The 27,991-nt window shown below is 56.5% G+C and overlaps 1 protein-coding gene across 4 annotated transcripts; it reads right to left on the bottom strand.

The window, feature by feature from the left end:
• Window positions 1–97: 97 nt before the first annotated feature.
• Window positions 98–27,719, bottom strand: IGF2BP1 (insulin like growth factor 2 mRNA binding protein 1). Of its 4 annotated transcripts, none has more exons than XM_027737631.1 (15): window positions 27,451–27,719; window positions 26,351–26,411; window positions 7,487–7,535; window positions 6,946–6,997; window positions 6,019–6,082; window positions 4,600–4,881; window positions 3,857–3,991; window positions 3,536–3,658; window positions 2,941–3,076; window positions 2,734–2,856; window positions 2,161–2,277; window positions 1,946–2,020; window positions 1,514–1,645; window positions 1,296–1,409; window positions 98–190 (listed from the first exon to the last, which is right to left on the bottom strand). In XM_027737631.1, exons 1-15 carry the CDS (start codon window positions 27,623–27,625, stop codon window positions 98–100), a joined length of 1,731 nt encoding a protein of 576 aa, XP_027593432.1. In that variant the 5' UTR covers window positions 27,626–27,719. The 4 variants fall into 4 exon arrangements, with proteins under 4 accessions (XP_027593432.1, XP_027593431.1, XP_027593433.1 ...); XM_027737630.1 differs by having other exon boundaries at window positions 2,161–2,298; window positions 27,451–27,625; XM_027737632.1 differs by having other exon boundaries at window positions 2,161–2,311; window positions 2,750–2,856; window positions 27,451–27,625.
• Window positions 27,720–27,991: the final 272 nt, after the last annotated feature.

Here is a 27,991-nt window from a genome sequence, read left to right as displayed (position 1 = left end):
TAGTGAAAAGGTCCCGGCTGTGCTCGGTAACTGATTCCAGCCACTCTTAGCCCGGCCCCGCTCCTGCCGCGTTCCCGCGCCGCCGGCGCCGCCGCTCCTATTTCCTGCGCGCCTGCGTCTGCCCGCTCTGGCCCTTCTGGTGCTGCTGCTTCACCTGGGCCAGGATGTCCCGGATCTTGCGCTGAGCCATCTGGGAACGACAACGTGGGGATCACAGGATCAGCTGCGTTGGAAGGGACCTCCGAGATCATCCAGTCCAACCCTTGATCCAACCCCGCTGTGGTTCCCAGCCCATGGCACTGATGCCACATCCAGTCTGTCCTTAAACACCTCCAGGGATGGAGCATCCACCCCTTCCCTGGGCAGCCCATTCCAATGGCTGAGCACCCTCTCTGCAAAGAAATTCTTCCTAATCTCCAACCTAAACCTCCCCTGGCACAGCTGCAGACCCAGGGATCGGTCACTCCCGCGGGCAGGGGCACCTTCGCCAGCCCAGGTTGCTCCAAGTTCCAGCCTGGAACACTCCCAGGGATGGGGCAGCCACAGCTTTTCTGGGAAATCTGTTCCAGCCCCTCCCCACCCTCACAGGGAAGAATTTCCTCCCAGTATCCCATCTATCCCTGCCCTCTGGCAATTTGAAGCCATTCCACTTTCTCCAGGTCTCTGTCAGCTCCTTCAGGTCCTGGAAGGTCACGATTAGGTCACTCTGAAACTTCTCTTTTCCAGACTGAACAATCCTAATTCTCCCAGATTTTCCTCACAGGAGAGGAAAGGGGGAAGTTGGAGGGAAAACCCCAGAGGCACCAAGACCTCAGGAATGAGGGAAACATTTACAGTGCTCAGCTGGGCTGGGTGACAGCTCCTGGAAATGGCTCCTGGAAATCCATTCCTGTCCTGTTTTTAGGGGTTTTTTTCCCCCCCAGAATTTGGGTTTGGGAGGTCACACTCTGTGTGTGCTCCCACTCCCACAGCTCTCCCTGCTCCCCCACCATCCCACGTGGCAGAAGGCACAGCTGCCACAAACCCCCCCACAAACACCCCCGGCCAGGCGTGGAGAGAACTCCCACGGGAGGATGCCCCGGGATGGACAGGCTGGAGAAGCCCCCAGGGCAGAGCAGGAGCTCTGGGGCCGTGGTCGGGTCTCTGGGGCCGTGGTCGGGGCTCTGGGGCTGTGGTCGGGGCTCTGGGGCCGTGGTCGGGTCTCTGGGGCCGTGGCCGGGGCTCTGGGGCCGTGGCCGGGGCTCTGGGGCCGTGGCCGGGGCTCTGGGGCCGTGGCCGGGGCTCTGGGGCCGTACCTGGCTGGCGTAGAAGTGCCCGATGATCTTCACGATGACCTGCTCGTTCTCGTCAGGGATCTGGTCCCGCGGCACCACCACCTCGGCTGCCGTCAGGTTCTGCAGCTCGTTGACCTGCGGGGAAGGGGTAAAAAAAAAGGGATGAGTCCTTCCGTGAAATCCCAGCCATCCCCCCAGGAATTCCGTCCCGGGCTGTCCCGTCCCCCAGCCCAGCTCACGGTCTTGCCGCCTTTGCCGATGACCCTTCCCGCGGCCGAGGCGGGCACGCGGATGTGCGTCTCCAGCTTCACCTCCTCCTTCGGCCCGAAGAAGTTCTCCTCCTTCAGCTTCCCGTAAATCCTGCCCTGTGCCTGGGGAAGGGGTGGAGCACGGCGTCAGGCACCACCCAAAAATGTCCCACCCCTGCCTGTCCCCCCCAGCTCAGTGAGCCCCATCCCCGGGACCCGGGCTGGGACAGCATCCCACAAAATCCCAGTTCCTTGGAGTTTCCAGCCAGCTCAGCCCCCGGGAGAGCTGATCCCGGGTTTACCCGGTTGCACACTGGGGGGCTCGACATCGGGGTCACCACCCTGCTCCTCCCTTCCCAGCTGCCCAGGGTGGCACAGAGGGACCCCCCAAACACCCCGGGGTGTTGGCAGCACGGGGAGAACCTTGAACTGGGCTTCTGGAGGGCCCGTGATGACGACCATGCGCACTTTGGAGTCCGGCGTCTCCGGAGGGGCGATCTGGAGAGGGACAGACACGGGGTGACATCGCAGCGTCGGCCCCCGGCCCCGCCGAGGTGTTTGGGTGGGTTTCCGGGGAGAAATGCTCCCTCTCTTGGGGAGGTGGTGGCGGAGGGCGGGTCCCCCCAGGGCAGCCCTACCTTGATGGAGGCACTTGCGAACCGGGAGAGCTGCTTGATGTGCTGGCCCTTCTTGCCGATGATGGCCCCGACCGCCTGGGCGGGGATGAACACGTGCACTGTCTCCTGCTCCGGGGGCTGCAGGGATGGCAGGGAGGGCTCAGTGTCACCACTCAGGGCTCAGTGTCACCACCCGGGGCTCACCGTCACCACCCGGGGCTCAGTGTCACCACCCGGGGCTCGGTGTCACCACCCGGGGTTCAGTGTCACCACCCGGGGCTCGGTGTCACCACCCAGGGCTCGGTGTCACCACCCAGGGCTCGGTGTCACCACCCAGGTCTCAGTGTCACCCTTCGAGCCCCGAGTGACACCCACAGCGCTCCCAAGGGCGCAGGGCTGGCTGAGCCCCCAGCAGACCCCGTGGGGGCCGAGCGCCTTCTCAAGGGATGAAGGGTCCAGCCCCCGCTCCCACGCTGGAGCTGCCGGCAGCAGGGAGTGCTGAAGGCTCGCTGGCCATCCCACAGCTCTTCTCCATGCGGGAGACAGCCCCGAGCTGGAAGCAGGAGCGGTCGGAGCTGCCCAGGGATCACCTACCATGAAGGAGCTGTACGGGGCAGCCCCCGAGACGCTGCTGGGTGGTGGAGGCACCGCGTTGGAGGAGGCAGGGAAGAGGCCGACAGCAGCCAGGTTAAGGCCAGGGATGAGGTGGGATTGTAACTGAGGAGAGAAGAGGGTGTTACTTTTGTCAGGGCATCAGCCCAGAGGGCTCCTGGCAGCCGGGGCAGGAGGGAGCCCACTCACACTCATGGCAGCCACGTCGTTCTCGTAGGCTTCCCTCACTTTCTTCATGATCTCCTGCTCTGCCTTGCAGCAGTTCTCGATGGAGCCCTTCACCGTGATGGTCCTTTCGGGGTTGTACAGGGTCAGGTCCTGCAAGCTGGTGGGAAGGAGTGTCAGCACCGAGACCCTGCTCCATCAGGACCTCCAGCCCTTCCAAGGGGTCCCACTGAGGTGCTGGGGACACAGGGTGCCACTGCCACGCTCAGAGCAGGGCCCAGCACCGCGGTTTGTGCTGGGAAGGCCACTCTGCCTTCCCCAAAAACGGGATTTAAGAGTAAAACTCCAGTCCTGGCCATCAAACCAGCCTGGGTTGAGCTCTACAGCCCTGAAGGGGTGGGAGGAGACACTGAAGGGATGGAGAGGGGACACCAGAGGGGACACCAGAGGGATGGGGAGGGGAATACAGAAAATATAACACCAAGGTTTTTCCAGAGAGCTCTGGGCACTAAAGCATCTCTGCCCACTCGTCCCCTGCCTCCTCCTTGTCCTCCCCATCCTGCCCCGGGCTGTGGAAGTTCTGTCCTGGTTCCCCCCTCAAAGGGAACAGGAGCCTTACGACGAGATGGTGATTTTGGTCTCCGTGTCCTGCTCCACCTTCTTCAGGTTCCGCCCCTCTTTGCCGATCAGGCGCCCCACGAAGTTGTTGTGGGCCAGGATTTTCAGAGGCACTTCGTCAGCCCTTGGGAGAGGAACGGGGGGAAAACCCAACGTGAAGGACCAGGGCAGCCAGAAGAGGAGGGGTTTGTTTGGTGCAGAGGGATGAGGGAAGCTGGAATCCCGCTGCCTGGAGTCCCCCAGGACAAAGCTCCTGCCCCTGTGGGAGCAGCACAGAGCCCAGGGAAGGGCCCCGGGTGGGACACACGTGGGAAATCCTTACGTCTTGGTGTCCTTCGCCTCCTTCTGCATGATCTCCAGGATCATCTTGCAGGCAGCAGAGCAGCCCTCGGGGGTGGAGTGGATGCTGATGGCTTTTTCTGCGGCCCCCGCGTTTTCTTTCCGGTGCACGTCGATCCTGGAAGGGCGGGATGGGAGCTGGGAAGCGGCTCCGTGGCTTCCCGAGGCCAAGAGCACCGGCTGCTCCGCTCCCCCTGTGAGCCTGGAGCTCACACCCCGCTCTGGGGTTACATTTGCACCCAGGGAAGGCAGGAGGGGCAAATCCTGGCTCGACATTCCCCGTGGATGCAGAGCTCAGGGGCTCCAATCCCCCCACTCCAAATAAGGCACCAGCATCTATTTATTTTAAGCCACAGGAGCGATTAAGGGGTGGAACAGGCACGTGCCTGGGGACGGGGTGGGCTGTCCATCACCCCACATCCCAGGTAAGGCCTTCCTTGGGGGACCAGAGCCGTGGCCAACACGAGCTCAGGGGCCAAACCCTCGAGCACAGGGGGGGAGTTCAACAAATCCCATTAAACGAGCCTGGCTGGGCCCCATCCCAGCCCTGGCAGAGGGAGATTCCGAGGGAAGAGCAGCCAGAGAGCCTGGCTGGGGCAGAGAGCAGGGGGGTGGCTCCTGGACACACAGCCCTGGGCCCCGAACAACCCATTTCCCAAAAAAAAACAACCCCAAGCCAGCACCTTAATCCCTGTGAGAGCAACAAGGGTGGGAGAGGGGACTCACTTGGACTGCGTCTGCTTGGTGATGTTCCTGATGGTGGCCCCTTCCTTGCCGATGATGGCCCCCACGTACTGGGTGGGCACCAGCAGCCGCAGGGGGATGTCCACGGGCTGCTGCTTGACCGGAGCCCCCGCGGAGACGGGGGAGCCCTGTCGGGGGGCCCCTCGGGCCCCAAACCCCCCCCGGCGCCCGTTCTCCGGCCCCGGCACCGACTGCTCGTCCGGGATGTAGGAGACCTTGAGTGCGTGGTTCTCCAGCTGGTGCCCGTTCAGCTTCATGATGGCTCTGGGAAGGGAGGAAGGGTTGGGCTGCAGGTCCCTCCCGGGCTGCAGGTCCCTCCCTGGGCTGCAGGTCCCCCCTGGGGTGCAGGTCCCTCCCGGGCTGCAGGTCCCTCCCCGGGCTGCAGATCCCCCCTGGGGTGCAGGTCCCCCCTGGGGTGCAGGTCCCTCCCGGGCTGCAGGTCCCCCCTGGGCTGCAGGTCCCCCCTGGGATGCAGGTCCCTCCCGGGATGAGCTCAACCCCAAACCAAACCTTCCCTGGTGCGGGAACACCCCCAGCGCTGGGAGGACCCGGCACCCAGAGGGACTTTGGATGAGCCCAAATATCCCGAGGGAAACCCCCCCCAGGTGAAGGAGGCAAGAACGGGACTGTGCAAGGGGCGATTCCCACGTCCCCTGCACGTTGTGGGTTTTGCCTGGTGCCTCGAATCCCTCTCCCGGCAGGAATTCGGGGGTGCAGGGGCCGAAAGCTGTCGGTAGATGGGGCTGGCAGCAAGAGCAAGGCCGGGGGTTGGTTTGGTCACGGCTCTCCCGCAGCTCCGGGAAACCTCCCCGGCTCCACAACGCGGTCGGGGACTCACAACTCTTGCAAAAAACACCCCAAATTAACCGAAAAAAAAAACAAAAAACAAACAAACAAACAAAAAAAAACCTAAAACTTGCTGAACTGAGATTTTTCCCTGCAGGGCATGAAGGAACCAGGGAGAGCCGCTGGATGAAGCCCGTGCATCCCTGGGGGCGGAAAAAGCAGGGAAGGGAGCTGCGAGCCTCCCTTTGACAGAGGGAACACGTGTGCTGCCAGGTCTCTGATCTGACGTTTGGTCTCATCATTGCCTTTTCTGGGGACACAACTCCTGAAATCACGGAAGCCCAAGGAAATCTCCGCTTTTGCTCGAGCAAAAAGTTACAGTTTTACACTCTGAACCTCCAAGAGAAGCCCAAAAACTTGGAAATCCATCTGAAGGTGAAGGAAAACAAACCAGAGCACAGGGGGGTCCGCAAAGATTTGCCTCATTTTTAGCCAGAATTTAGGAATCTGGGGGTAATCTGGTTGACAGCACGGGAAGTCCGGTTTTCTGCAGGCAGGGAAGGGGCCAGAGCTGTGGCAGGGAGGGCAGAATTCCCGAGGGACGGGGGCACTCACTGCCTGGTCTGCTCCCGGTTGGCGTAGGTGACGTTGACCACGGCGGTCTCACTGTCCGTGTTCACTGCGGGCGAGAGGGGCAGGAGCTGGAGAGGCAGCACAAAACCAGGGACCAGAGCCCTCCCAAAAAAGCTCAGAGACCCCTCAGACGAGCCCCTGCTTGGATAAATCCCCTCTGGGGGATTTGCCAACAGTTTTTTCCCTGGGGGGAGAGGAGGAGAGGAGCATCCCGAGGCTCAGCCCCACCCTGGGCACTGCAGACCCTCCTGGTTGTTCAGAGGATGCTGATCCCCCCTGGGCACTGCAGACCCTCCTGGTTGTTGTATCCAGAGGCTCAGCCCCACCCTGGGCACCACAGACCCTCCTGGTTGTTCAGAGGATGCTGATCCACCTCTGTGCTCTGTGGCAAAGCCACCAAACCAACTCCACCCCAGCCCTCTCTGGAGCCCGGGGACAATCCCAGGAGCTCCTCCGAGCCCTCCTTTCCGTTTCCAAGCAGGTTGTGGTAACTCTATTCCCATTAAACATCCCGGGGGCGACATTAAACCTCTTCCCTGGAGTGATCAGCGGCAGAGGCTGAGATAAAATCTGCTGAGCAGAGCCAGAGAGCCCCCGGTGCCTCGGGAGAGCATCCGGCACCTTCCCAGAGCGCCGGGAATGGTGCTGACCCAGCGCCCGGTGTGGGAACAGCCACTTGTGCTGCCCCCAAACCCACCCCACGGACTCATCTTTGGGAAAACAGGGAACACACACACACACACACAAAAAAATGCCTCAGCCACCAGGCTGAGACCTCTTGACATCCTCAGCCTGCTGACAAAGGGGAAACCACGTGTCCATCCTCCCCCTCCCCAAAAAAAAAAAATGAAAAAGATCCGGGGTAAAAAATTAAACCCCCAGACTCAGCTTTTCCTCCGGCAGCCTCACCTTGCTCGCAGTTCTCCACGGTGCCGTACTGGGCCAGCAAACCATCCAAAACCTGCAAGAGGCAGAGGGGGGAAAACAGACCCGCTTTACCCCGGGATTGTCAGGGCTGATCAGGGGGACGCAGCCCATCCCTACGAGGCAGCTGTCTGGTCATTAAGATTTCACAAGCAATTAGATGAGGGAAGCTCCTGCCTGCCCCAGGATGCTGGACCAAGGGGCCTCAGAGCCAGCGGGGGGGGAAAAGAGAGTCAGGGAAAAGTCCCAGCAGGCAGCGGGAAGAAAGGATCCATTTTGTTCCCTGTACAATAGATAAATCATAAAACCCGGGTATTAATGGGGATTTTTGGTGGTGTCGCTTACGTCGCTTCTATCCCTCGATTTTACTCCTGTAATGGGAGAGAAACAAGCAACGGGCTTGTATAATTAGACCCAATTAATGACAAAGGAAAGGAAACACTGACTTTAATCCCAAGTACAGAAACCTGGAGGGGGGGAATTAGGCCCTAAATGTGATCCGGTCCTGCCCGCTCGCCCCTCTTACCTCCCATCGCAGCTGGGGGGGGATGTTCCGGATTTGGATTTTCCGGCTCCTGAAATGAAGGAGAAGTGATTAAGGAGCGGATTTAGGGGCCCAAGTGTGTCCATCCTGGTGGATCTGACCGAGCTTTGTGTCTCCCTGCATTCCCAGGGATTCTGGTGGCTCTGGGCTGGTCACACCCAGCCCGGCCCGGGATGGGTTTGTGCTGGAGAAGAAGAAAATTCCCAACTATCCCCCCCAGACCTTTGGCACCGGGAAGAGCCCCAATGGTTGGAAAGGCAGAGGCTGTTCCCAGATTAAACAGAAAGATTCGAAGGCAAACAGGGAGCTGTGCCTTCCCTCAGCAGAGGGATGAGCCCTGGGACAACGGGAGCATCCCTCCCACATCCCAAAACCCAGCTGAGGGTCTGGGTGGGCTCCGAGGGGAACCAAGGCATGGACAACCTGGCTCCTTCCCCCGGGATGGGCTCAGGTTGCTTCTCCACTCACATTTTCGGCTCTTCCCAACCTCGCTTTTCCCAAAATAGAAACTCTTTTTATAATCCCGGTGCCAGGTTTGCCCCGGGGGTGTCGTTTCCCCCCTGACCCCCCTCGGAGCAGCTGCTGGAGACAGCTGAGAGCAGCCCTGGGATCATCCCGTGGGATCATCCCGTGGCACCCGCACCCGCCGTGCCGCTGGACACCCCAAATCCCCCCCAAAATCCCCCCTTTAGGTGCCCACAGATGCAGCTTTGTGCTGCCAACAGTGCCAGCCCCCCAGGGATGGCTGCTACCCCTCCCTGGCCTCTTTTTTTTTTGGGGGGGAATAGCCAAAACTCCTGGTTTTTCAGCTGCCTAAAGAAAAGGAAGATAAATGTCACAGCCACAGCAGGCAGCTCCATGTGGGGTGAACACCCTCAGACCCCAACACAGACCCAGCTTTGAATCCAAAGGGTGAATAAACACGGGAAATAATCCAAAGAAAAGGGATAAAATGAGGTTCTGGGTCATTATTTTCTGATCACACAACCTCAGCTCACTTGTCCATGAGGAGGAATCATCCAGCATGGAACGGCCCAAAGCCATCCCTGTGATTTAGGATAAGGATTCCTCCTCATCCCCCTCACCCTCTGAGGTGAAAGCAGCTGCCTCGAGCACCTCCTCACACATCAAAACCCCAAAAAAGGCCTGGCCAGTTGGTTTCCAACAGAACCAGAAGTGACATTTCCCCAAGACACCGAAGATTTCCCGAAGGTTCAGACCGGAGGGAGGGAAGGGCTGGATCTGGGGGGGTTCTCCCCCCTAAAATTCAAAACAAAGCTCAAAAAAAAAGAGATTTTCCAGCTCAGCCACAGGGGAGGCTCTGAAACACCAATTTTGTCGTTGCTACAGATGCAAACCAGGTGGATGAGGAAAAAGAAACCAACCCAACCCTCCAAATCCCAGCATGTCCGGGGGTGGGGGGAGGGAACTGCAGGAAGGAAAGGGGGAATACGAGGCTCTGAAACCAGATCCCTCCTTTCCAGGCTAATCCCCATCCCAAACCCCACCAGAGAGAGAGATTAAGAAATTCAGAATGCGAGGAATGTCGGAGCCCAGGGAGGGTCAAAGGGATTGGAAGTGACAGAGGAAGCCCTGGAGGTCTCCCCACCGCCCACCCCTGCCACGGAAACTTCTCCGGATTGCTGGGAGCATCTGCCTGGGCAGCGCACGTGCTCGGCACGGACGTGACCGGAATCCAGCGTGCCATGGAGAGAAAAGAGCCATTTATGGCCTCGCCAATCCCCCCCTCCCCGATTCTGCTGGTGGCAGCTCCCCCCCCGAAAAATCAAATGAATTAAGGGAAGCGGCGGAATTCCCTTTCCGAGAGGAATGGGTGTGGGAAGAGCATCACCTGGGTCCGGGGGCGCCTCGCCGGGGCCACGGCGCTGTCACTAATATGTTAATTAACCAGAATTCCTCCCATCAGGGCCGTTCCACCGGGATTATTTGCCTCCGTGGCTGATGGATGTTAAATCCCCGCGGAGGGAGAGCCGGGTCTGTCATCGGCACAGCGAGGTGAGCGGGGCAGGATCCCACGGAATCCCGGGATGAGACAACGCTCCCGACCCAGCTCCAGCGGCGCCCATCGTGCCACGGGGACGGCGGGATCGGGGCCACATCCAGGACCCTTTGGGGAGCTCTGGAGTTGCCCCACAGAGGGTGGGAAGCTCCCACTCCGCCGAGCCGGGATCCGGAGCTGGGATCCGGCTCCACCGGAGCGGCCGTGGTGGGAATGACAGAGGAAGTCATGAATAAATAAACTCCGCTCTCTGCTCTGCCAGGAGCGGGTCCTGCCGGCTTGGAACGCCGTCGGATCCGCCCGCTCCGAGCGGAGCCGCTCCCCGAGTAAATAACTCCGTGCCACGGCGATTCCCTGGGTTTTTATTCCCTGGGTTTCTATTCACGAGGTGCCAAAGGCGGGAGCTCCTCCCTCCCGCTGAACTCCGCTCGCCCGACCTCGGCTGCCAGCCAGGGCTGGCGCCCGTGCCCTTCCCACGGGCAGCGGCTCCGGAGCAGCCCCAGCTCGTGGGAGAAGGTGGGAGCTCTGCTGGGTGCTGCTCTGCTGGGTGCTGCTCTGCTGGGTGCTGCTCACCTCACACCAAAGGCGGGAGTCTCCCAGGTCCTCGGGATGAGCCGGAACGGACGGATCGACCCGGTACAAAAATTGCCTGTTTGCCAATTGCCAGTGTGGGCAGTTCCTGCACGTGCCGGCAACTCTTTGAGTAAAAACACCAAAGGGGGAGGAAAGGGGAGGGTGAAGAGCTGGAGGAACGTACGGGGAGAGGAATTGTGTGTCCCGGGGATGGATCCCGGTGTCACCATCCTCCTGCCCCGCACTGACGGTGCCGTTTGGGATAACAGCCCTTCAACAGCCCACTGCCTCCATCCCTCAGCCTGGAAAACCTGCCAGCACACCCAGCGGCCCCGAGCGGTTCTCCCACAGGACCGGGAGGCAAAGTGAGACCTTTGGAATCTCCTGGAACTCCATAACCCTCCCTGGCCCTGGGCTGGGCTTTCTGAGGGGGAAACCCCCCCATCCTGCTGCACCCGGAGAACAGGAGGCTGCAACAGGTTCCATGTCATGGAGCCGCACACGGACGAGCCTTCGGGTCAGTCCCTCATTATCCCCGAGCTCTGGGAGCAGCAGGATGTGCTCCATCCAAGGCTTTCCTCGGATTTCCCTCCAGCCAGCTCTTCAAAGAGCCCGACACACCCCCGGGTTAAACCTCCCTGTAGGGAAAGCCAAGAGAGACGGAGTGAAGTGACTTGGAGCAACAGGGAGAACCCAGGAGAGCAGCCAGGGATCCTGCAGATCCCGGGAACTGCGGAGATTCCCCTCCCTCCGGGCTGTGCCTGTTGGTGCCATGTGGATCAAACCCAGGGAGGATGAGGAAGAGCCCCCTTTCCAGACGGGAGACACCGAGGTGCAATGGGAAGAGACAGCAAAGGAGAGGTTTGTGGGTTCAGGGAATTCCCACTGCTGGTGTCTGACAGCCCTGGAGCAGCTGGAATGTCCCTGAGGCTCCCAGAGCCCTCCCAGCCCTCATCCCTGGAGCTGAGCACCCTCCTCACATCAGGACCAACAAACAGGAACCTCCACAGAAACCCCGATCACCAGGGAGGCAGAACCACCATGAACACCCCAAATCGGGTCTGGGGTTCGTTTTGGTTCAGATTTTGATTTTTCAGTCCCTCTGGGAGACATCCAAGCCTGGATTCAGCCCTCGGGATCCCCCCTTCCCTCAGCCCTGGACGCATCCGCCGGGATCGCCTTCCAGAGGGTGGCCGGAGCCTCCCACTTAATTAAGAATCCGCTGGTAATTCCCTGGAGTGGCCTGGCACGGCAGTGGTGGTGGCAGGGACCCAAGAAAGGGGCACCAGCCCGCCAGGAGCAGGGAGCCTGGCCGGGATCCAGCGGGAGGCCGGGATCGGCCGCCGGGAGCCGGAGCCGACGGAAAAGCGGCACCGGCACATCCCGAACCCACACAGGGTTCCCTTCCCTCTGCTCCAGCCCCACGGGGCCTTCTCAGGGTGACACTTTGTGGGGACAGAGCCCACCCTCATCCACCCTCATCCATCCCACATCCCTGGCTCCGGTGAGGAGCTCCAGGGGAATTCCCATCGTCTCTTCCCAACAAAGCTTTGGCCGCACATCCCAGACGAGGCAGGAGCTGCTCTGCCCAGCCTGGAAAGCTGGAGAGAGGAGCTGGATGCCACTGGCAGGGTCAGGATAAAACCTGTGCCTCTCCATCACACCCTGGGGATGTGCCTCAGGGAGCAGGCAGGGGATCCCTCAGGGATTGGGGTTGTTTTCCCTGTGGGATTTGACCCGGAGCATCACCAGCACCGGCATCGCAGAGGCAGCTGAAGGATCAGGGTGGAGGAGGATCAGGGTGGAGGAGGATCAGGGTGGAGGAGGATCAGGGTGGAGGGTTTGGGGTGCTCAGGTCACCCCAACTATTGCCTTTGGAGCTTTTAGCCCCAAACAAAATTCCCTGTGATCCACAGGGAATATCCACCCCCCCTGCACTCCCCACACACGGGGCTCCACAAGGCCCATATTTAGGGAGCAACAACAACCCCCAACTGACCCCAGAAGCCCAACCCCCTGTGGGTGGCTGTCCCAGCAGGTATCCCTGCAGGTTGCCTTCCTCTTCCCACATCAGCCCCAGTTTTACTGGGATAACTGGATTTTTCTTCAGCCAGGAGCTGATTTAGGGAATGTCCGACAGGGAAAGAACCACAGAGGGAGCTGCTGGTCCTCTGCCCCCCGTGGCTCTGCACTGGGGTGTCAGGAACAGCTCCAGAGCCTCACACCCCCAGCACAGCCCGTGGGATGTTGGCTCTGGCATTTCCCGTTTATCCAACACCTCCTGGACCTTCTCCACCCTCTCCACGTGTTCAGAGGTGACCAAAGGCACCGAGGTGCTGAGGGACCAAGCAGAGCCAAGCCCTGGGCTCTCCCCAGACTCATCCCCCAACCCCATGGCAGGGGGAGGACACCCAAAACCAGGGACAGGGGGAGGGGGGACCTTCCCCCACTGAACACCAAGGATGGCTCTGCAATCACATGCAAATGGGATGCAAATTGGGGGGCTGGAAACACAGAGCATCCCTGATTCAATTAACAGCATTTCATTTATCTAGTTAGGCTTTGATTCAGGAAAGGCACTTAATCCTGTGCTTAATGCCTTGTTGTTGTTGTGTTGTTGTTGTTTTTTAATGTTTCAAACATTTTTAAATGGGAAAAGGCGGTTGCTAAGACACAAACGTTGCCAGGGGGACCCGGAGGAAACTTGTAGCAGGAATTACTTGCTTTTCCCCTATAATTTCATAGGCTTTCCATTTGCTGGTGGGAATATTATCCCTGAACTCCCTTCACTGACAAGGAAACAACAGCACAAGGGAGGAGGTGCCTGCTGGGATGTCACCAGATCCCAGGACGGGATCCCCACTTGGACAGGATCTGCTCTGCCATTTCATCCACGACTTGCCACCTTTTCCTTGCCCTCCGAGCCAACACATCCCTTGGCTCATCCCCCTGCCATCAGTTTTGTGCTGTTAAACCCCCCAACACACGGAATTCCCAACAAGGTCCTCGCTGGAAACACTCACACAACATCAAGGCAGGAAAAAACCCCCCACATTCCAAATCCACCAGATGATGCTCGAGCAAGGATCCAAATTCCCTCCTCAAATTACTGAATTCCCTCCTGGTTACCAAAGTTTGAGTCACACTGAAGCAGAGAGAAATACTTGAATATCTGATTTTTTTCCCCCTGAATCCAGAGCTCCTGGCTCAGCTCCTCACGAGCTCCAGGCTGAACTTCCAGAACCTTCGTGGTCTGGAAGAAAAACCTCCATGAGGGAATGGGGAGAAATCGTGGAAGAGTCTTCCCCTGAGCTTGCAAAGAGCTCGAAAGCAGAGCTCTGAGATTTGGAGCTGTCTTGTCTCAAGCTTTAACACCTCAAGGACGAGCACCAGGAATATTCAGTTTAAACACACAAGTTAAAAAATGCAGACCTGGCCTTAAATTTTCTGCAGGTCAGGGGCTGAGCCCTAAATTAAGGGCATTTTAAGAGCACTGGATTTTCTGGCAGGTCACCGCTGCCTTCTCCTGGCCATGCTCCCCATCACCAGTCCGACCACCTCAGCTCCCACGTCCCTCTGGTACCCCTGTTTTCACCCCTGAAGCTGCTGATTGAGGTAATTTGGGCTAAAAACTGGGCTGTGACATGGGGGGCAGGTCCCAGGGAGCAAGAAAAAAATGAAAAAAAACCCACCAAAAAAGCCCCCAAATATGCTACAGTTGAGAAGGATCCGGGAGGGATGGAACGGGAAAAAAGAGAGGATCGTCCCTTTTTTCTAGTCCTGAAAATGGAGCCAGCTCAGGAAACACCAGTTAAACCACGAGTTTTCCTTATCTCCCGTAAAGGAAAAGCAAAGGTCTCCCAGAAAATCATCTCCCTGCCTCCAAAACACCTTTTGGCACCAGAGCTCAACGTCACCAGTGCCACAAGCTCTTAAACCCCTGGAAAAGCATCCTGGGTTATTCTGAGCTGCCAAACTCCTTCCTTCCATCCCCAGAGACCTGCTGGAAACATCCCGTGGTCCCATCCCTGGGATTGCCCAAGGACAAACAGGAGGAGCCTTGGAGCAACCCGGGCTGGTGGAAGGTGTGAGGTGGAACGAGATGAGCTTTGAGGTCCCTCCCGATCCAAACCATTCCGGGAATTCCACGGTATCCCAAAGCTTCCCAAAGAAACAGCTCCACGGCCACGGCACCGGTGGTTGGGGGTCACTGGGGGGGTCTGGAGGGTCCCAGTGCCCCCGTGACAGCAAAGGCAGAGCTGCAGGGTGGCTGATGGGAGAGAGGGAGAGAGGGTTGGGCGTGGAACCAAGGGAAGAGGAGGCTGAGAAAAGAATATGCAAATGTGTGTAATGATGAGATTAAAGCAGCAGCAGCAGAAAGGAGAGGGGGAAAGCGGGCTCATGTCTGGGGAGGAAGGAGCCAGGAGGCCCCTCCTGAGGGCAGCAAGCCAACAAAGACTTGGGATTCTTGCAGTTGGAGGGACACAGGGGCGAAGTGGCCACGGGATTTTGGAGAAGCCCCATCCCAGGGGGCTCAGACAGAGCAGCTCCCCCGGGCTGGGGCGTCCCTGGCAAAGCAGCAGGACGTGATTGATCCTTCCCATCCATCAGCTCGGCAACCAGAACCTGATCGGGGGCTAATCAATCTGGCTAATTGGTTTCTCCCCATTAGCTCGTTCTCAGAACTGCTCTGCACACTGAGCAGCACCTCTGAGCATCAGTTCTGAGCAGCACTTCTGAGAACTGAGGAGGGTTTTGTGCAGGACTCACAAGAAGGACTTGCCCATGAGCATCCCCTGGAAAGCCCTTGGGAACTCAGCCCTGCTTTCAGAGGAGCTGCTGCATCCCGGGGGCAGAGGGAAGGGTCAGGCTGATGCTCAAAGCCAGGAAAATGTTCTGCCTCACATTCCCTCCTTCCTTTAAACTGCTGTGCCCTTTCCATTCCCGATTTTCCCCACTGATCCTGAGGAGATGGAGCTGGCATGGAGCACACACAACATCCACCCAAAGTGCCAACCTGAGAGAAGCCAACACCTCGGTGCTTCAAATGATTATCACAGAAACCTCACAGAAACCTCACAGAAACCTCACAGAAACCTCCCAAACAACCTTTCTCCTCCCCTTGCCTAGAGGACGACTCCAGCCACGCCCCAGACCCCTGCTCCTTCCTCAGGGTGAGGGGGACGAGGTGCCACCCCTGAACCCCTCACCCCCTTCTCTCTGCCACCTCCACCCTCCCCCCAGTGCCCAGGGCACGTTTCTAACTGGTTTCCAGCAGCTCTGGTGGCTTTGAGACAAGTCCAGGCTTTGCCAGTGGAGCTTCAGGCAGCTCCCAGAGAGCTGGTGGAGCCCCAGCCCCCGCCAGCACACGCCTTTGGGTGGGTCCTACAGCACCCTGATTTCCCAATAATTAAACACCACTATCAGGGTGACTGGCAGGTGTCACTCAGAGATATTTCATGTGATTCTGCAGGCAGAAAGTGGGCAGAGACTCCTCTTTATTCTGTATTTACAGCCCCCTGGGCAGTGGGGTCCCTCACAAACCCCGTGGGTTTGGAGCACTCGGAGCAGGGAAATTAAGGGGGAATCGTTAAATCCAAGGGAAGCTGCCAGGATAAAGTCCCCAGACAGCTTCCCACGCACAAGGTGCCAGCACAAGGAACAGGAAACAAAACTGGTTGTGACTTTGGAGGGTTCTCCTGATGGAGGGCTGTGCTGGGAGGAGGAGGGGGAGGAGGGGGATGCACAAGGACCAGCAGCACCAAGTCTGTTTTAAGCCAGATCAGGTTGAACCAGTGCAGTGATTACAGGCAGACAAACCCTCCCGGATCAAAAGCAGACTCATAAAGGGAGAACCCAGAAGTTACAACACTGATTATGCTCCTTCTGAACTTAATTCCAGGGTGGAGACCCTTTTCCCAAAGCTCAAGTTAGAACCCGTGGTGCCGCTGCCAGTCCTCCCCGGGGGGCTGGGGAGGTGGCAGGGTGGGGATCAGACCCCCCAGCAGCTCAGGCTGGGAGCAGGATGCTTGTCCCCATCGCTTCAGGCACCAACCCCAGCCCAGATCCCAGCCAGGAGCTCCCAAATCCCTTTCCATCCCTGGAGTGGGCACAGGCTGGCAGTGGGTTTGGTGTCACAGGCAACACCAGCACAGATTTTAAACAGCAAAACCAAGTTCTTCACCAAATCTGGTGGAAGCCAAACTTGTTTTCTCCATTTCCCCTCCAGCAGGAGACGAGGGCAAAGCAAAACTCTTCCAAGGTGACACAACTGAGCATTTTCACGGAAAAACAAGAAATTCAAGTTTCTCCCGCTGAGCCCACAAAAATCACCCCTGGGGGGCAGGAGGGAAGATGCCAATGAACCCCCCTTGGACAGCCTGGCCAAGGACACCCACAGCTCCTCCTTCAGCATCTGCTCAGCTTTGGGAGGGGGTCAAACCCCCTTCATCCCACAGCAGCTGGACCAGCAGCAGAGGAGGTGCAAAGTCTCCCAAAAGCCCCGTTTGTTAGTTTGGGGTCGGGCTTTTCAGCAAAGGGGGCAGGAATGAGAGAAGAAAAAGGCTGAGGCTCGGGTAGGACAGGGAAGGAGCTGCAAAACAGCAAAAACGGGGCTTTTCTACTCCACTGCCAGTGACCAGTGGGGATGAAGCAAAGGCATTGAAAGCCACCACTGCTCTGACCCGGGGAACACGGAAAACCAACCCAAACACCCCCCAAAGAAACTCAACTCGGCATTAGGGAAATCCAGCCCAAAGCTGCCCAAATATCCCGATTTTTTTCCATCCTCAGGGAATTCCCCTCAGCCGTGCCCGTGCCCTCCCTCCCGTGTGCCTTCCCTGGACCCTCCCAGTGCCAAGTTTTCCTGGTGCAGACGGAGGGCAGAGAAAGGAGCTTCCGAAGCATCGGAGGAAACCAAACACAAAATTTCCACCAGGCAAACATTCCTGGCTGGGGGTGCACAGGAGTGACACGGGAGTGACACAGGGGAAGCCCTTCAGCCCAGGCAGAGCTTTTCAAGGGTCACAAACCTCCTCCCTCCCTCCACAAGTGTCACCCATAAAAGCCGGAGCCCCGAGCGGGAGAGGAGAGGAGGCTGCAGGATGTCAGGGGGACGTGGTGCATTATTGGCTCAGCTGTAACTGAGCACCAAACAAGGACTATATAAAGTCCACATAAAGTTGTATATTTAGGCTGCAGTTCAGCACATGCCTCACTTCAGCAGCCAGGCAGCCCCGCTCGCCCCAGACGGACGGTCCCGGTGCCGCCAGCACATCCTTGGGAATCCTCGGGAATCCTCGGGAATCCCAGCCCGAAAGCACAACATTTATGGGAGATTCTTGGCTCCTCCTGAAATTACACCCCAAACAACCCTGTAAAAACCTGCAGCAGCCACGGGCTCTTCCCCCTCGGAGGGATCAGGGCTCCCTTGCAGTGATTTAGTGCTCCTTTGATCCGTCTGGGAGACGATTTTATCTGCCCAAAGGAGATCCCAAAACACACCTGAATGTCTTCAGAGTAAACATACACACTCATATCTATCTATCTATCTATCTATCTATCTATATATATACACACACAAATGACCACCCACTCAGGTGACTGAGTCTGCTTGGCTGTGATCAGTAATGACCACGGAATAATTGGGATAAGATTGACAGTCCTGGAACCACAAAGTTCATCCCACCCCGGTCCCGTTCCCCAGCCCCTCACAGGTAAGTGCTGCCCCAGCCTGTGATACCTCAACACAGGTGTTGTTTAACTGCACCAACACAGCCAGAAGCTCTGATCCCACACCTTCGGATCGTGCGGGAGTTGAAGCAAAGCCAGAGCTTTGCAGGTGATAAACTCCAGAGAAAACGTGGAGCCTGAAGGGAGAACGGAGCATTTCGGGCTTCACTGAGTGCCCCCCTCACCCTCCTGCCCCTCATTCTGCCCCTCACCCACAGGTCCCAGCCCTGAGCACTCCAGAAATCCCCAAACAGTCGGACAAACCCATCACAAGCTCCAAACACGACTCCTGGTGCAGCAAAGGGGAAAAGTGGGGGACAAGTGACTGCCCTGGACCCCCCGGGCTGTGCCCCCCTGGCATCCCCCCCTCCCTGGGGCAGCAGGAGCAGGACCAGCTGAAACCTCCCCCCGTGAGCTGCCAGACCCAGATCTGCAGGACCCAGCAGGAATCCCGACAGCCGGAGTTTTCCAGGAGCACTCAGAGCAAAACGAGCTTTGACTTGGACGCTTCGATCCCAGTCGGGAAGAACCGGCTCCAACTGGGGGTGAAAATCTGGCCCTGGGAGCCTTTCTGGTTGGTTTTTTTCATGCTGCTCCCTTTGATTTGGCTCTGGCTCACCATTCCCCCGGCTCCTCCGCGCTCCGATCCGGGAAGCTGCTCCCCCAGGATCTCCCTCAGCCTTGGAAAAAATAAAGGAAACTGCGGCGGGACCTTCGTGGTCGGAGTCAAAACTTCCCCCTTTTTGTGCCAACCCGTTTCCCTGGAATCTCAAGTGCTGTTTACACACGGCCATGCCCCCGGACCGTGCGGGATGGGTCCCACTGTGCCCGTGGAGCTGTGCCAGCTCCCGGCGCCGCTCCCGCCCGGATGGCAGGTGGAGCGTGTCGGAGCATCCCAAACCCAACCCGGCGCCGCATCCCGAAAAACAACGCGTGGAGCGAGTTCTGCCGGGACACCCACGGGCCGGGGGGGTGTTTTCCCAAACTCCCAACGGCCCAGATCATTCCAGTAGCCGGGAAGGTGTGAAATTTCAGCCCTGCCCCTGTCAGGGCTCCGAGGGTCGGTTACAATAAAATAAATGACCCATTTCCTGACGGATCGAGGGCTCCTCTGAGACCCACAGAGTTTTTGGCTTTGTTTAGTTTCTCCTATTTTTTTTCCCTCCCCAGGAGGAAGGCTGGGCTCTCCTGCTCACTCCTATTCACTCCTGGGCTCTCCTGCTCTCTCCTGCTCGCTCCTGTGTCCTCCTGTGCCCTCCTGTGCCCTCCTGCTCGCTCCTGTGCCCTCCTGCTCTCTCACACCGGGAGCTGAGAATGCAGGAGGGATGCTCCTGCTCCGCTGTTGCTCCCATCCCATCCCATCCCCATGGACGTTCCCTGCTCCCTCCCCACTGAGCTCCCAGCTCCTGACCCCTCATCTCCCAACAAAGTGTCTCCCTGCCCCGCAGGTTTTATGGGTTTCCTTAGGGAAGCTCCCAAGCAGGGGCTGTAAAGGCAGCTGGAGCCAGACTGGACTCAGCCCAGGGATGAGGAAGGGTTGCCCAAAACCACTTCCCAACGCACACAAACCACCCAGGTACCCCAAAGCTGCCCCTTGGAACAGGAACCAGCACCCAAAACACAGCTTGGCTCACTCCAGAGGCTGCCAAAACAAAGCCAAACCCCAAAGGAAGGGGACACGAGGCAGGCACTGCTCCCTGTGGGATGGGGACACGGGACAGGCACTGCTCCCTGTGGGATGGGAGATGGGACAGGCACTGCTCCCTGTGGGATGGGAGATGGGATAGGCACTGCTCCCTGTGGGATGGGGACATGGGACAGGCACTGCTCCCTGTGGGATGGGAGATGGGACAGGCACTGCTCCCTGTGGGATGGGAGATGGGACAGGCACTGCTCCCTGTGGGATGGGGATATGGGACAGGCACTGCTCCCTGTGGGATGGGACATGGGACAGGCACTGCTCCCTATGGGATGGGGACACGGGACAGGCACTGCTCCCTGTGGGATGGGAGATGGGACAGGCACTGCTCCCTGTGGGATGGGGATATGAGGCAGGCACTGCTCCCTGTGGGATGGGAGATGGGACAGGCACTGCTCCCTGTGGGATGGGAGATGGGACAGGCACTGCTCCCTGTGGGATGGGAGATGGGACAGGCACTGCTCCCTGTGGGATGGGAGATGGGACAGGCACTGCTCCCTGTGGGATGGGACACGGGACAGGCACTGCTCCCTGTGGGATGGGGATATGAGGCAGGCACTGCTCCCTGTGGGATGGGAGATGGGACAGGCACTGCTCCCTGTGGGATGGGGATATGAGACAGGCACTGCTCCCTGTGGGATGGGAGATGGGACAGGCACTGCTCCCTGTGGGATGGGGATATGAGGCAGGCACTGCTCCCTGTGGGAAGGGCTGGCAGGATCCAGCAATGGGCTGCAGGACCCCAACCCTCCCAAGACCCTTCCCAGAAAGCCCCATCCACTGCCCAGAGGAGAAAACCAAGTGGGTTCCAGTGAAACCTCCATTTTCGTGTTAAACCTCCAGACAAACCCACGGGGATTTTCCAGCCCCTTCTGGAGCAGCTCCGACACGGGATGTGAACCAGTGTGGGACTGGTTCCCACCCCACTCCAGTGGGTTATTCCATCAAAACCAGGGAACACACACCGGGTTTAAGGAAACCAGTTTAAAACAACACCTCAAATTCCCTTTCCCAGAACTTCCCAGGGAACCCCAGCGGAGGAGCCGAGGGAAGAGAAACCTCCTGCTCTGCCCCCGACACCTGCCCTGGGCTGGGAAGGGACTTCCCGAGGTCACCTCGGCCAACCCCAGTGCTCCCCCAGCCCCTTCCCACCCCAGGGACACAGATCTGGGAGAACATCTCCTGCTTCACCGGGAAACACGCAGGGATGAGGAGACGGACGGAGCCACGGACGGAGCCACGGACGGAGCCACGGACACCCCCCAGAGCTGTCACAGAAACAAGGAAAACCTTCCAGCCAAGCCCCCTGCAGCCCCCCAGCTCCAAAACCTCCGGGATAAACTGGGGGCAAAGCCCAGCAAAGTTTCTGAGCTGAATTCCCTGAAGGATCCACCTGGAAACGAGCCGAGGGGCTGGGAGGGCGCTGGGATAACATTCCCAGGGGACTGGGCTTCTCCTGTCCTTAAACACAGCTTTTCCTCTGCAAAGAACCCTCCCTGGTGAGCAGATTATTCCCTGTGCTTGTCCCTGGAGCAGCCCGAAGCCACCCCGGGTGGCAGCAGGACGGGGCAGATCCCCCCTCCCCTCACTGGGGCTTTTCCTCCCGTGCCACCCGTTTTCCCAGATTTTTTGAACTTTGCTGGGAATTGGGTTTCCCCCTCCTGCAGCTCCTCAGTGCTGGACCCTCCCGGGTCCTCTCCACGTCTCCAAGTGGGCAGGATGAGAATTCCCAGGGGCACAAGGACTCAGGGAAGGGAGGACGGGCAGACCTTGGGAACTCCTTCTCCTCCCAGTCCCTTCCCAACCCCCCCCAGTTTTTTGGGATCTGTCTCCCAGCTGGGAACCCACAAACCCCCCCACGCCAGCGCTGCCCAGGAGTGGGGGGTTTAGGAGCACACGGCCTCATCTGAGCTTTTAAATCCCAGAGAATTTTCACCCAAAACTCTCCAAAAGCTCCCCTTGGGTGCAAAAAAAAAAAAAAATCAACAAAAAAACCCCCAAACCAGAAAAGTCTCTGTAAACATCTTTAAAAGGCTTTTTTTCCCCCAACAGAAACCTGCAATCTGCAGGTTCCAGCTCCTGGATTCTTTGTTTTCTCCGACTCCCCTGCTCAGTTTTTGGGAAGGGTTTCCCCCCACCTTGGGCTTTAAGGTAAAACCTGCCAAATTCTGCCATTTCTCCCCACAAAAACCCTTCTATAAAAGCAGTGGCATCGTTAAAAGAAACAGAAATAAACCCCCATTTTCTGCTGCATCAGGGGCACCTCCTGTCCCCAAATCCAGCAATTCCAGGGGGCAGCAGAAAGGTGGGAACTGGTGACCCCAGCAGGGAAGAAGAGCTGGAAAAGGAGCTGCAAACCCCTCGTCCAACCTTGGCCTGAACCCTCCCAAAAAAAAAATAAAAACCCTCCCAAAAACTCTGGAAAACATTAACAGAGTTGGGGGGTTGAGCTGGAGGGGGCAGAAATCTCCTTCTTATTTTATTTTTTTTTTTTTTATTTAAATTCTGGCAGGTCTCAATTTTCAAAGCGAGAACTTTAACCCCAACTCCCCCCAGGTCTCTGTTTGCTTATTTTTTAACCTAAAAAGGCAAATATCGGAACAAATTCAACTGGGGAAGTGGGTCCAGTCCTTGCAGCTGCCACTGAGGTTTGATAAATTAAATTATCTATCCTTTTCTGCATTTAAAAATCAAATTCCTCCTCCTGTGGCTTCAAAACTACAAAGTTTTTGGTGAAATTGGGCTTTTTTTCTACCTATTTGCCATCTTTCCCACACAAAAAAAGGGGAAATAAAGGCATTTTGCTCACTTCAGGCTGTACAGGGATAAATTTATTCTTTCTCCCAGAGATCCTAAAATCGATTTAATTATCTCAGGTTTAAAACCTGTGGATGAAATTTGCTGACAAATTCCCAATGACTAATTGAATGACTTTTTTTTTCCCCCCCCCCTCTACTTTTTTAACAGGAAATCATCAAACCCTACGGAATTCCAAAGGATTCCAGTTCCCAGAGGTGTAAAACCAGGAGCAGCTCGGAAGGGGGGGCTCAGGGAAATAAAGCAACGAAAAATTCTAAGTTTACAACCCTTTTTGTTCCTCAGAATCCTGAGTTTATGACCCTTTTCGCTCACCAAAAATTTCAATTTCCAAGCCCTGCCCTAAAAACAGGGGGGGTGTTAATTTTTTTAAACCATATTAAAACTCACAAACCAACTTTGTTTTAAGGGGAAAAGAGGGATTTTTTAGACCTGATTAAAAGCAAGTTTTATCTCAACACCCCAGACTTTTTCTCTCATGTGGAAAAGAACTCTCCCACTTCTTTTTTAAGTTCCTTTTCCAGCTAATCCGACCACCACGAGGGAAAAAGGCACATTTTTGGATTAATAGTGACAAATAAAGAAATCACCCTCCCCCAAAATTTGACCATATTTCGTTAAGAACAATTAATTGCAGGGTTTTGCCCGGGCAGAAAGGAGATTTTTCCGGTGGGAAAACACTGATTTGAAGCAAAAACCAGGGGGGAAAAAGCCACTTTTAAATTCCTCCACCACTTTTCTGCACCACACCAACTCCTCAACGACATTAATGACAATTAAAATAATTAATATTAACCCCCGAGCTGCTGGGGAAGGAGCCCTGCTCAACCCCCCCTGGAATTCCCACTCTCTGGGGCTTTCTCAGCCCAAATCCCTCTTTTTTTGGGTTTTTGGTTTTTTTTTTTCCCCTCCCCAAATCCCCGGGTTTCGTTCTGGTTTCATTCTCTCTGCTCGACTCACTTCCACATTCCTCATATTTGGAATGTCTGCTTGATGGATTCACTCCTTTCCCCCTCCTTCCTCCCCCTTCCCCTCCTTCATTCATTCCTTTGACCCCCTCGAATTCCCAGTTCCAACCCCCTCCCCCAAACCCAAAACTTCAAAAAACCCCAAAAAAACCCACAAATCATCTTTTTCCCTTCAAAAATATTTTTTGTTGGGTTTTTTTGTTTGTTTGTTTGTTGTTTTTTTTTTGTTGTGTTTTTTTTTTTTTAACCTTTCAAAGGACAAAACAAAACGATTTTGAGGCTTTTTGGTTTTTTCAACTCAAAAAAAAAAAAGTTCCTCCCGGTTTTTCTGACAACAAAACCGGAGCACAAACAGCTCCCCAGCAGCAGCAGCGTGTTTCAAACGGATACAAACTAACCCGAAAACTCGGGTTTGTTCCTCAAGTGACACATTTCTCAGCGTTTAGCAATATTTTTTTCTTTACTTCTACACTATTTTGTTAAAATGGTCCCCCCTTGTCATGAACATAATTTGTAGCTTTAAGTGTGATTTGAAGAATTACTGTAATTAAACACCACTAAATCAATTTATTCTTTTTGCAGCCACACAAACCAACGGTTTCTTTTTTTTTTTTTTTTTTTTTTTTGGTGCCATTTTAACCCATTCAGTATTTTTTTTAATTATTTTTCTACGCTGGGTTTAGGGACAGGAGAGATTTTTAAAGAGGGCAAAGGAAAGATTTCCTTACAAAACTCAATTCCTAAACACACTGATTAATTAAACCCACCCAAATTAGGTTTTCTCCACATCCCCCTTTACACCTTCAACCAGAAGGAAAAACAAACAAACAAAAACAAAAAACCCAACTTTTTTTTTTGTTTGCTTTTTTTAAAAAATAGAAATTAACTGGGAAGTGCAACATTTGCTCCTGACTTGTTTTCCCACATTTTTAAAGGGGGAAAAAAAAAAAATTAATGTCAGGTTTGAGGAGGGGAGGGAGGGGGAGGTTGTTTGCTTTAGATCCCACCAACCCCAACTGATTTTGTCCTCCCTTAATTAACCATTTCCTGTTCTCTGTGCCTTTAAACTGGAAAATCCAGTCTGGAAAACAAGCAGAAATGGGGAGGGGGAAAAAAAACAAAAAGAAAGATTTAAAAAAAAAAAAAAAAGGCGTTTTTAAGGCAACGTCTCAACCCTCCTCGGGAGGGGGCGAAAAGCCCCCGAATTACCCCCAAAAAACTCCTCGGGAGCCACCAACCTGCCGAGTTCACCCAGAGCTGCCAAAAAGTTGCGTTTTGGCCGCTGGGAAACACAAATCCCTTCCCGAGGGTGGGACCGAAGGGACGCGGGGACCCCCCTGGGCCCCCCCGGACCCCCCGAAACCCCCCGGGGCGAAGGGAGGCGAAAGCGGCTCCTGCGGCTTTAAGAGCAGCACCCGACGGGGGGGGGGTCATTTTAACCCCCCGACCCCCCCAAAAAAGGGGATTTTCCGGCTGGATTCAAGGCACGGCGTTTCTGAGGAAGCTCCAGGAGGGGAAAAAAAAAAAAAAGAATCCAAGATTCCACCGAAACCTCGCAAAGTTTCCCCGCCCCGGGACGTCTTCAAAGCGGAGACACCCGAGGAAATATTCCCCTTTTCGGCGAATTTCTCCCCACGTGCTCCTGGGAGGACAAAAATCCGCTCCCCCTCACCCACCGCCTCCCGGTTTTCCGGCGGCACCGAGGGATAAAAGCAAAATATGGGGTTTTCCTTGGGTTTTTTCGAGTGTTGTTGTGTCGCTCTCCAGGGCGGACTCGCCTCCCCAACACACCCCCCATTCATTGGGAGCGACGAGGAACCGACCCCGGCCACGAGGCGCCCCCAAAAATCAATAATAACCCTCAAATCCCAACAAATACCGGCCCGGGGATGATTCCATGGATTTGGGATCGCCTTTGGGATCAGCCCCTTGCCGGGGGGGGGGTTGCCAAGTTTGGAAGAGAGGCCGAGGGGGCCGAGCCCAGAAACGGGCTCCGGGTGTGGGGCTGGGGAGGGGGCGGCTCGGGGCTGGGGGGCTCGGGAGAAAGGCAGAATTTTGGGAAGGGAGGGTCGGCTTCGCCTCCTCCCCGCGCCCCGGAGCTGCCGCCTCGTCACGTGGCGCCGGGTTTGGGCTGATCCAACGTGGACTGGTCGGGGATGGGATGGAGGGGGGCTGGGACCGGGGGGGGGGAATCCCCGGGATAAACCCCCCATCCCGACCCACCGGAGCCGCCGGCGGCTCAGCCCGAGCCGGGGAGGGCCCCGCGTCCCGCCCGGCCCGGCAACAACAAAGGGCCAAAGGAGCCGGGGCTGCGCTGGCCAAGGCCGGCGGGAGGGGCCGCCCGGCAGGTAGACGGGAAGCCCCAAAAAGGGGCAGTTCTCGCCCCAAAATCCGAGTGGCGGGAGCCAGGCCAGCTCCCCGCGCCGCCGAGGCTTTAAATCCCTCCCCAGCACGGCGCGGCGAGCCCAGCCCCATGTTGTTTTCATTCTTCTCTTTTAAGTCCTCCCCAACCAACCTCAGCAAAATTCACTTTGTTTTAAATTAAAAAAAAAAAATTTTTTTTTTTTTTTTAAATTTCACACAGTCTCTTCTTCAAAAAAAAACCAAAAAAGGTTTCACCCCTTTCACAGCACAGGAGCCAAGAGAGGCTGGGAAATTCTTCCAGTGCCACAAGTTTGAAAATCCCAACCCAAACCGCCCCAGCCATCCATCCATCACCTTGGGCGAGCGAGGGGAGGGGGGGGAATAATCATTTAATCATTTTTTTTTTTTTAATAAAAAAACTTAACAGAGGAAGTTTTCTTCTAAATTAATTAATTAATTAAACATCGAGCCCTAAAACTGCCTCTCGCCTCGCTGGGGACGTCTCTGAACCCAAACCACCACCACCATCTCTTCATTTTACATGCACATATTTAGGTATAATTTTTTTTTTTTTGCCTCCATTATATCGTGTGAATTTTTTTTTTTTTTCGCCCTCCCCGACAGAAATCCCAAAACGATAAGAATAATAAAAACAAATGAAAACGCTGCATTACCTTTGCTTTTTAGGGACTGAGTGCTCGATCTCTAGCTGTTTTCCATGAAGCTCCACTTTTCCTAAAAACAAAATGTGCCTGTTTTTGAAAATCTGGGTGGAGTGGGCAGAAAGCTTTGGATAACACGCAGTCACGTGAAACCTCCCAATTTAATCCAAATTACGACCAACTACGCACAAACACGTTTCCCGATTCCTTTACAAGTGTGTTTTATTAAATGTAAGCCTGGCTTCAAGTGGGAAGCGGTGGGAGGGAGTGGTGAGCCTGGACAATGTTCCTTAGGAATATTTAATTCCTTAGTTCACCCTGCTCGGAGCGAAAGAAAACGAGGAATAACATTCTGAGCCCAATTTTTCTCTTTCATTTAAATCCCCCTTCTTTAAACCCGACGAGAAAGTCCTCGGAGCAGATTTCCTTCCCCACGCCCCCCCCCCCCCGTTAAAAGGCTCAAAAATCGTAACTCCATGGCAGGAATGGATTTCTCTTGGAAAATGGAGTGGGTTTCCTCGCTGCCGGGTTATTCTAACGATTTTTAATCTTTTTTTCGGAGGGGGGGAAGAAGATGGGAAGAGCCCGGCGGGAGGCGGGAGGAGCCTGGGCGGGGGGGGGCGAAGGAGCGGAGGGGGGGGTGGAAATATCCAAAATTCAAATATTTTTCAAAATTCTCCGCTTCCCGGGGAGCTTTCTCTCTCCCTGCTCGCAGCATGGCGACCTTCGCGCTCCTCCACACATCACATGCCCCAGGAAACCCAGTTCGAAATCAAAATGGCCAAAGTCCCGACCCCCCCTCCCGAGCCGCGACGGGACCCCCGCGACCCGCGGGGAGGGCGGGGGGACCCACGGGGGGGGCGCGCGTGGGTTCGGAGGCCGCTCTTTCTCTTCCCCCTCCCCTTTTCCCCACGCTGCTCGCAGGTTTGGGTTTGGGGGGGTTTTCCCTCTTTTTTTGGAGGGGGCCAAAAGCGGGGCCCGACGGGACCGGGGAGCGCCCGATTTTTGGGGGGAACCACGGCGGGGGGGGGGGAGAGGCGAGCTCTGCGGGAAGGGGGAGAGGAGGAAGAGGGCGGGGGGGGGGGGGAGGAAGGCGAGATAAGGCGGCTCACCCGAAAAAGTTTCGATGGCTTTCATGGCCCACTGCTCGTCGGGGCAGTCCACAAAGGCATAGCCCGACTTGACGAGGAACTGCCCGCTGAAGGAGATCTTGTGGTCGTTAAAGACTTTCTCCAAGTCGGCCGGAGTCACGTTCTCGTTGAGGTTGCCGATGTAGAGCTTGTTCATGGTGGCGGCGAGGGGGCGGCGGCCGGGCCGGGGGTGGGGGGCGGCGGTGCCGGGGCTCGGGGGGGCTCCGCCGTGTCGCCCGCGCCGTCGGGCTCCGGCCGCGCTCTGCCGCCCCGAGCCGGGCCGGGGGCTTGGCTGGGCGGCTCCGCTTCACCCCCCGCCACCACCACCAGCACCAGCAGCACCACCGCGCTCCCTCCTCTTCGCCTTTCTCTCTCTCGCGCTTTTTTTTTTTTCCCCCCCTTTTTTTTTTTTTTTTTTCCTCGGAGTGGATTTTTGTGCCGTTGGGGAGGGGGCGGCGGCCGCTGGAGGAGGAGGAGGAGGAGGAGGAGGAGGAGGAGGAGGAGAAGGAGGAGGGGGTTCCGA

This window comes from Pipra filicauda, unplaced genomic scaffold (genome assembly GCF_003945595.2).
Source record: "Pipra filicauda isolate LSUMZ 115617 unplaced genomic scaffold, ASM394559v2 scaffold524_size386432_pilon, whole genome shotgun sequence".
Taxonomy (NCBI): Eukaryota; Metazoa; Chordata; class Aves; order Passeriformes; family Pipridae; genus Pipra; species Pipra filicauda.
Note: the sequence above shows the minus strand (reverse complement) of the source record. Positions and strands in the feature narration are given on the sequence as shown.

Bases quoted from the DNA above. Each gene is read 5' to 3' on its own strand.
- IGF2BP1 (XM_027737630.1), bottom strand. From the start codon at position 27,625: ATGAACAAGCTCTACATCGGCAACCTCAACGAGAACGTGACTCCGGCC. The intron at 6,083-6,945 runs GTGAGGCTGCCG...TCTCGCCCGCAG, and splicing joins CGTGGAGAACTGCGAGCAAG to TGAACACGGACAGTGAGACC. The intron at 2,857-2,940 runs GTGAGTGGGCTC...TTCTCTCCTCAG, and splicing joins ACGACGTGGCTGCCATGAGT to TTACAATCCCACCTCATCCC.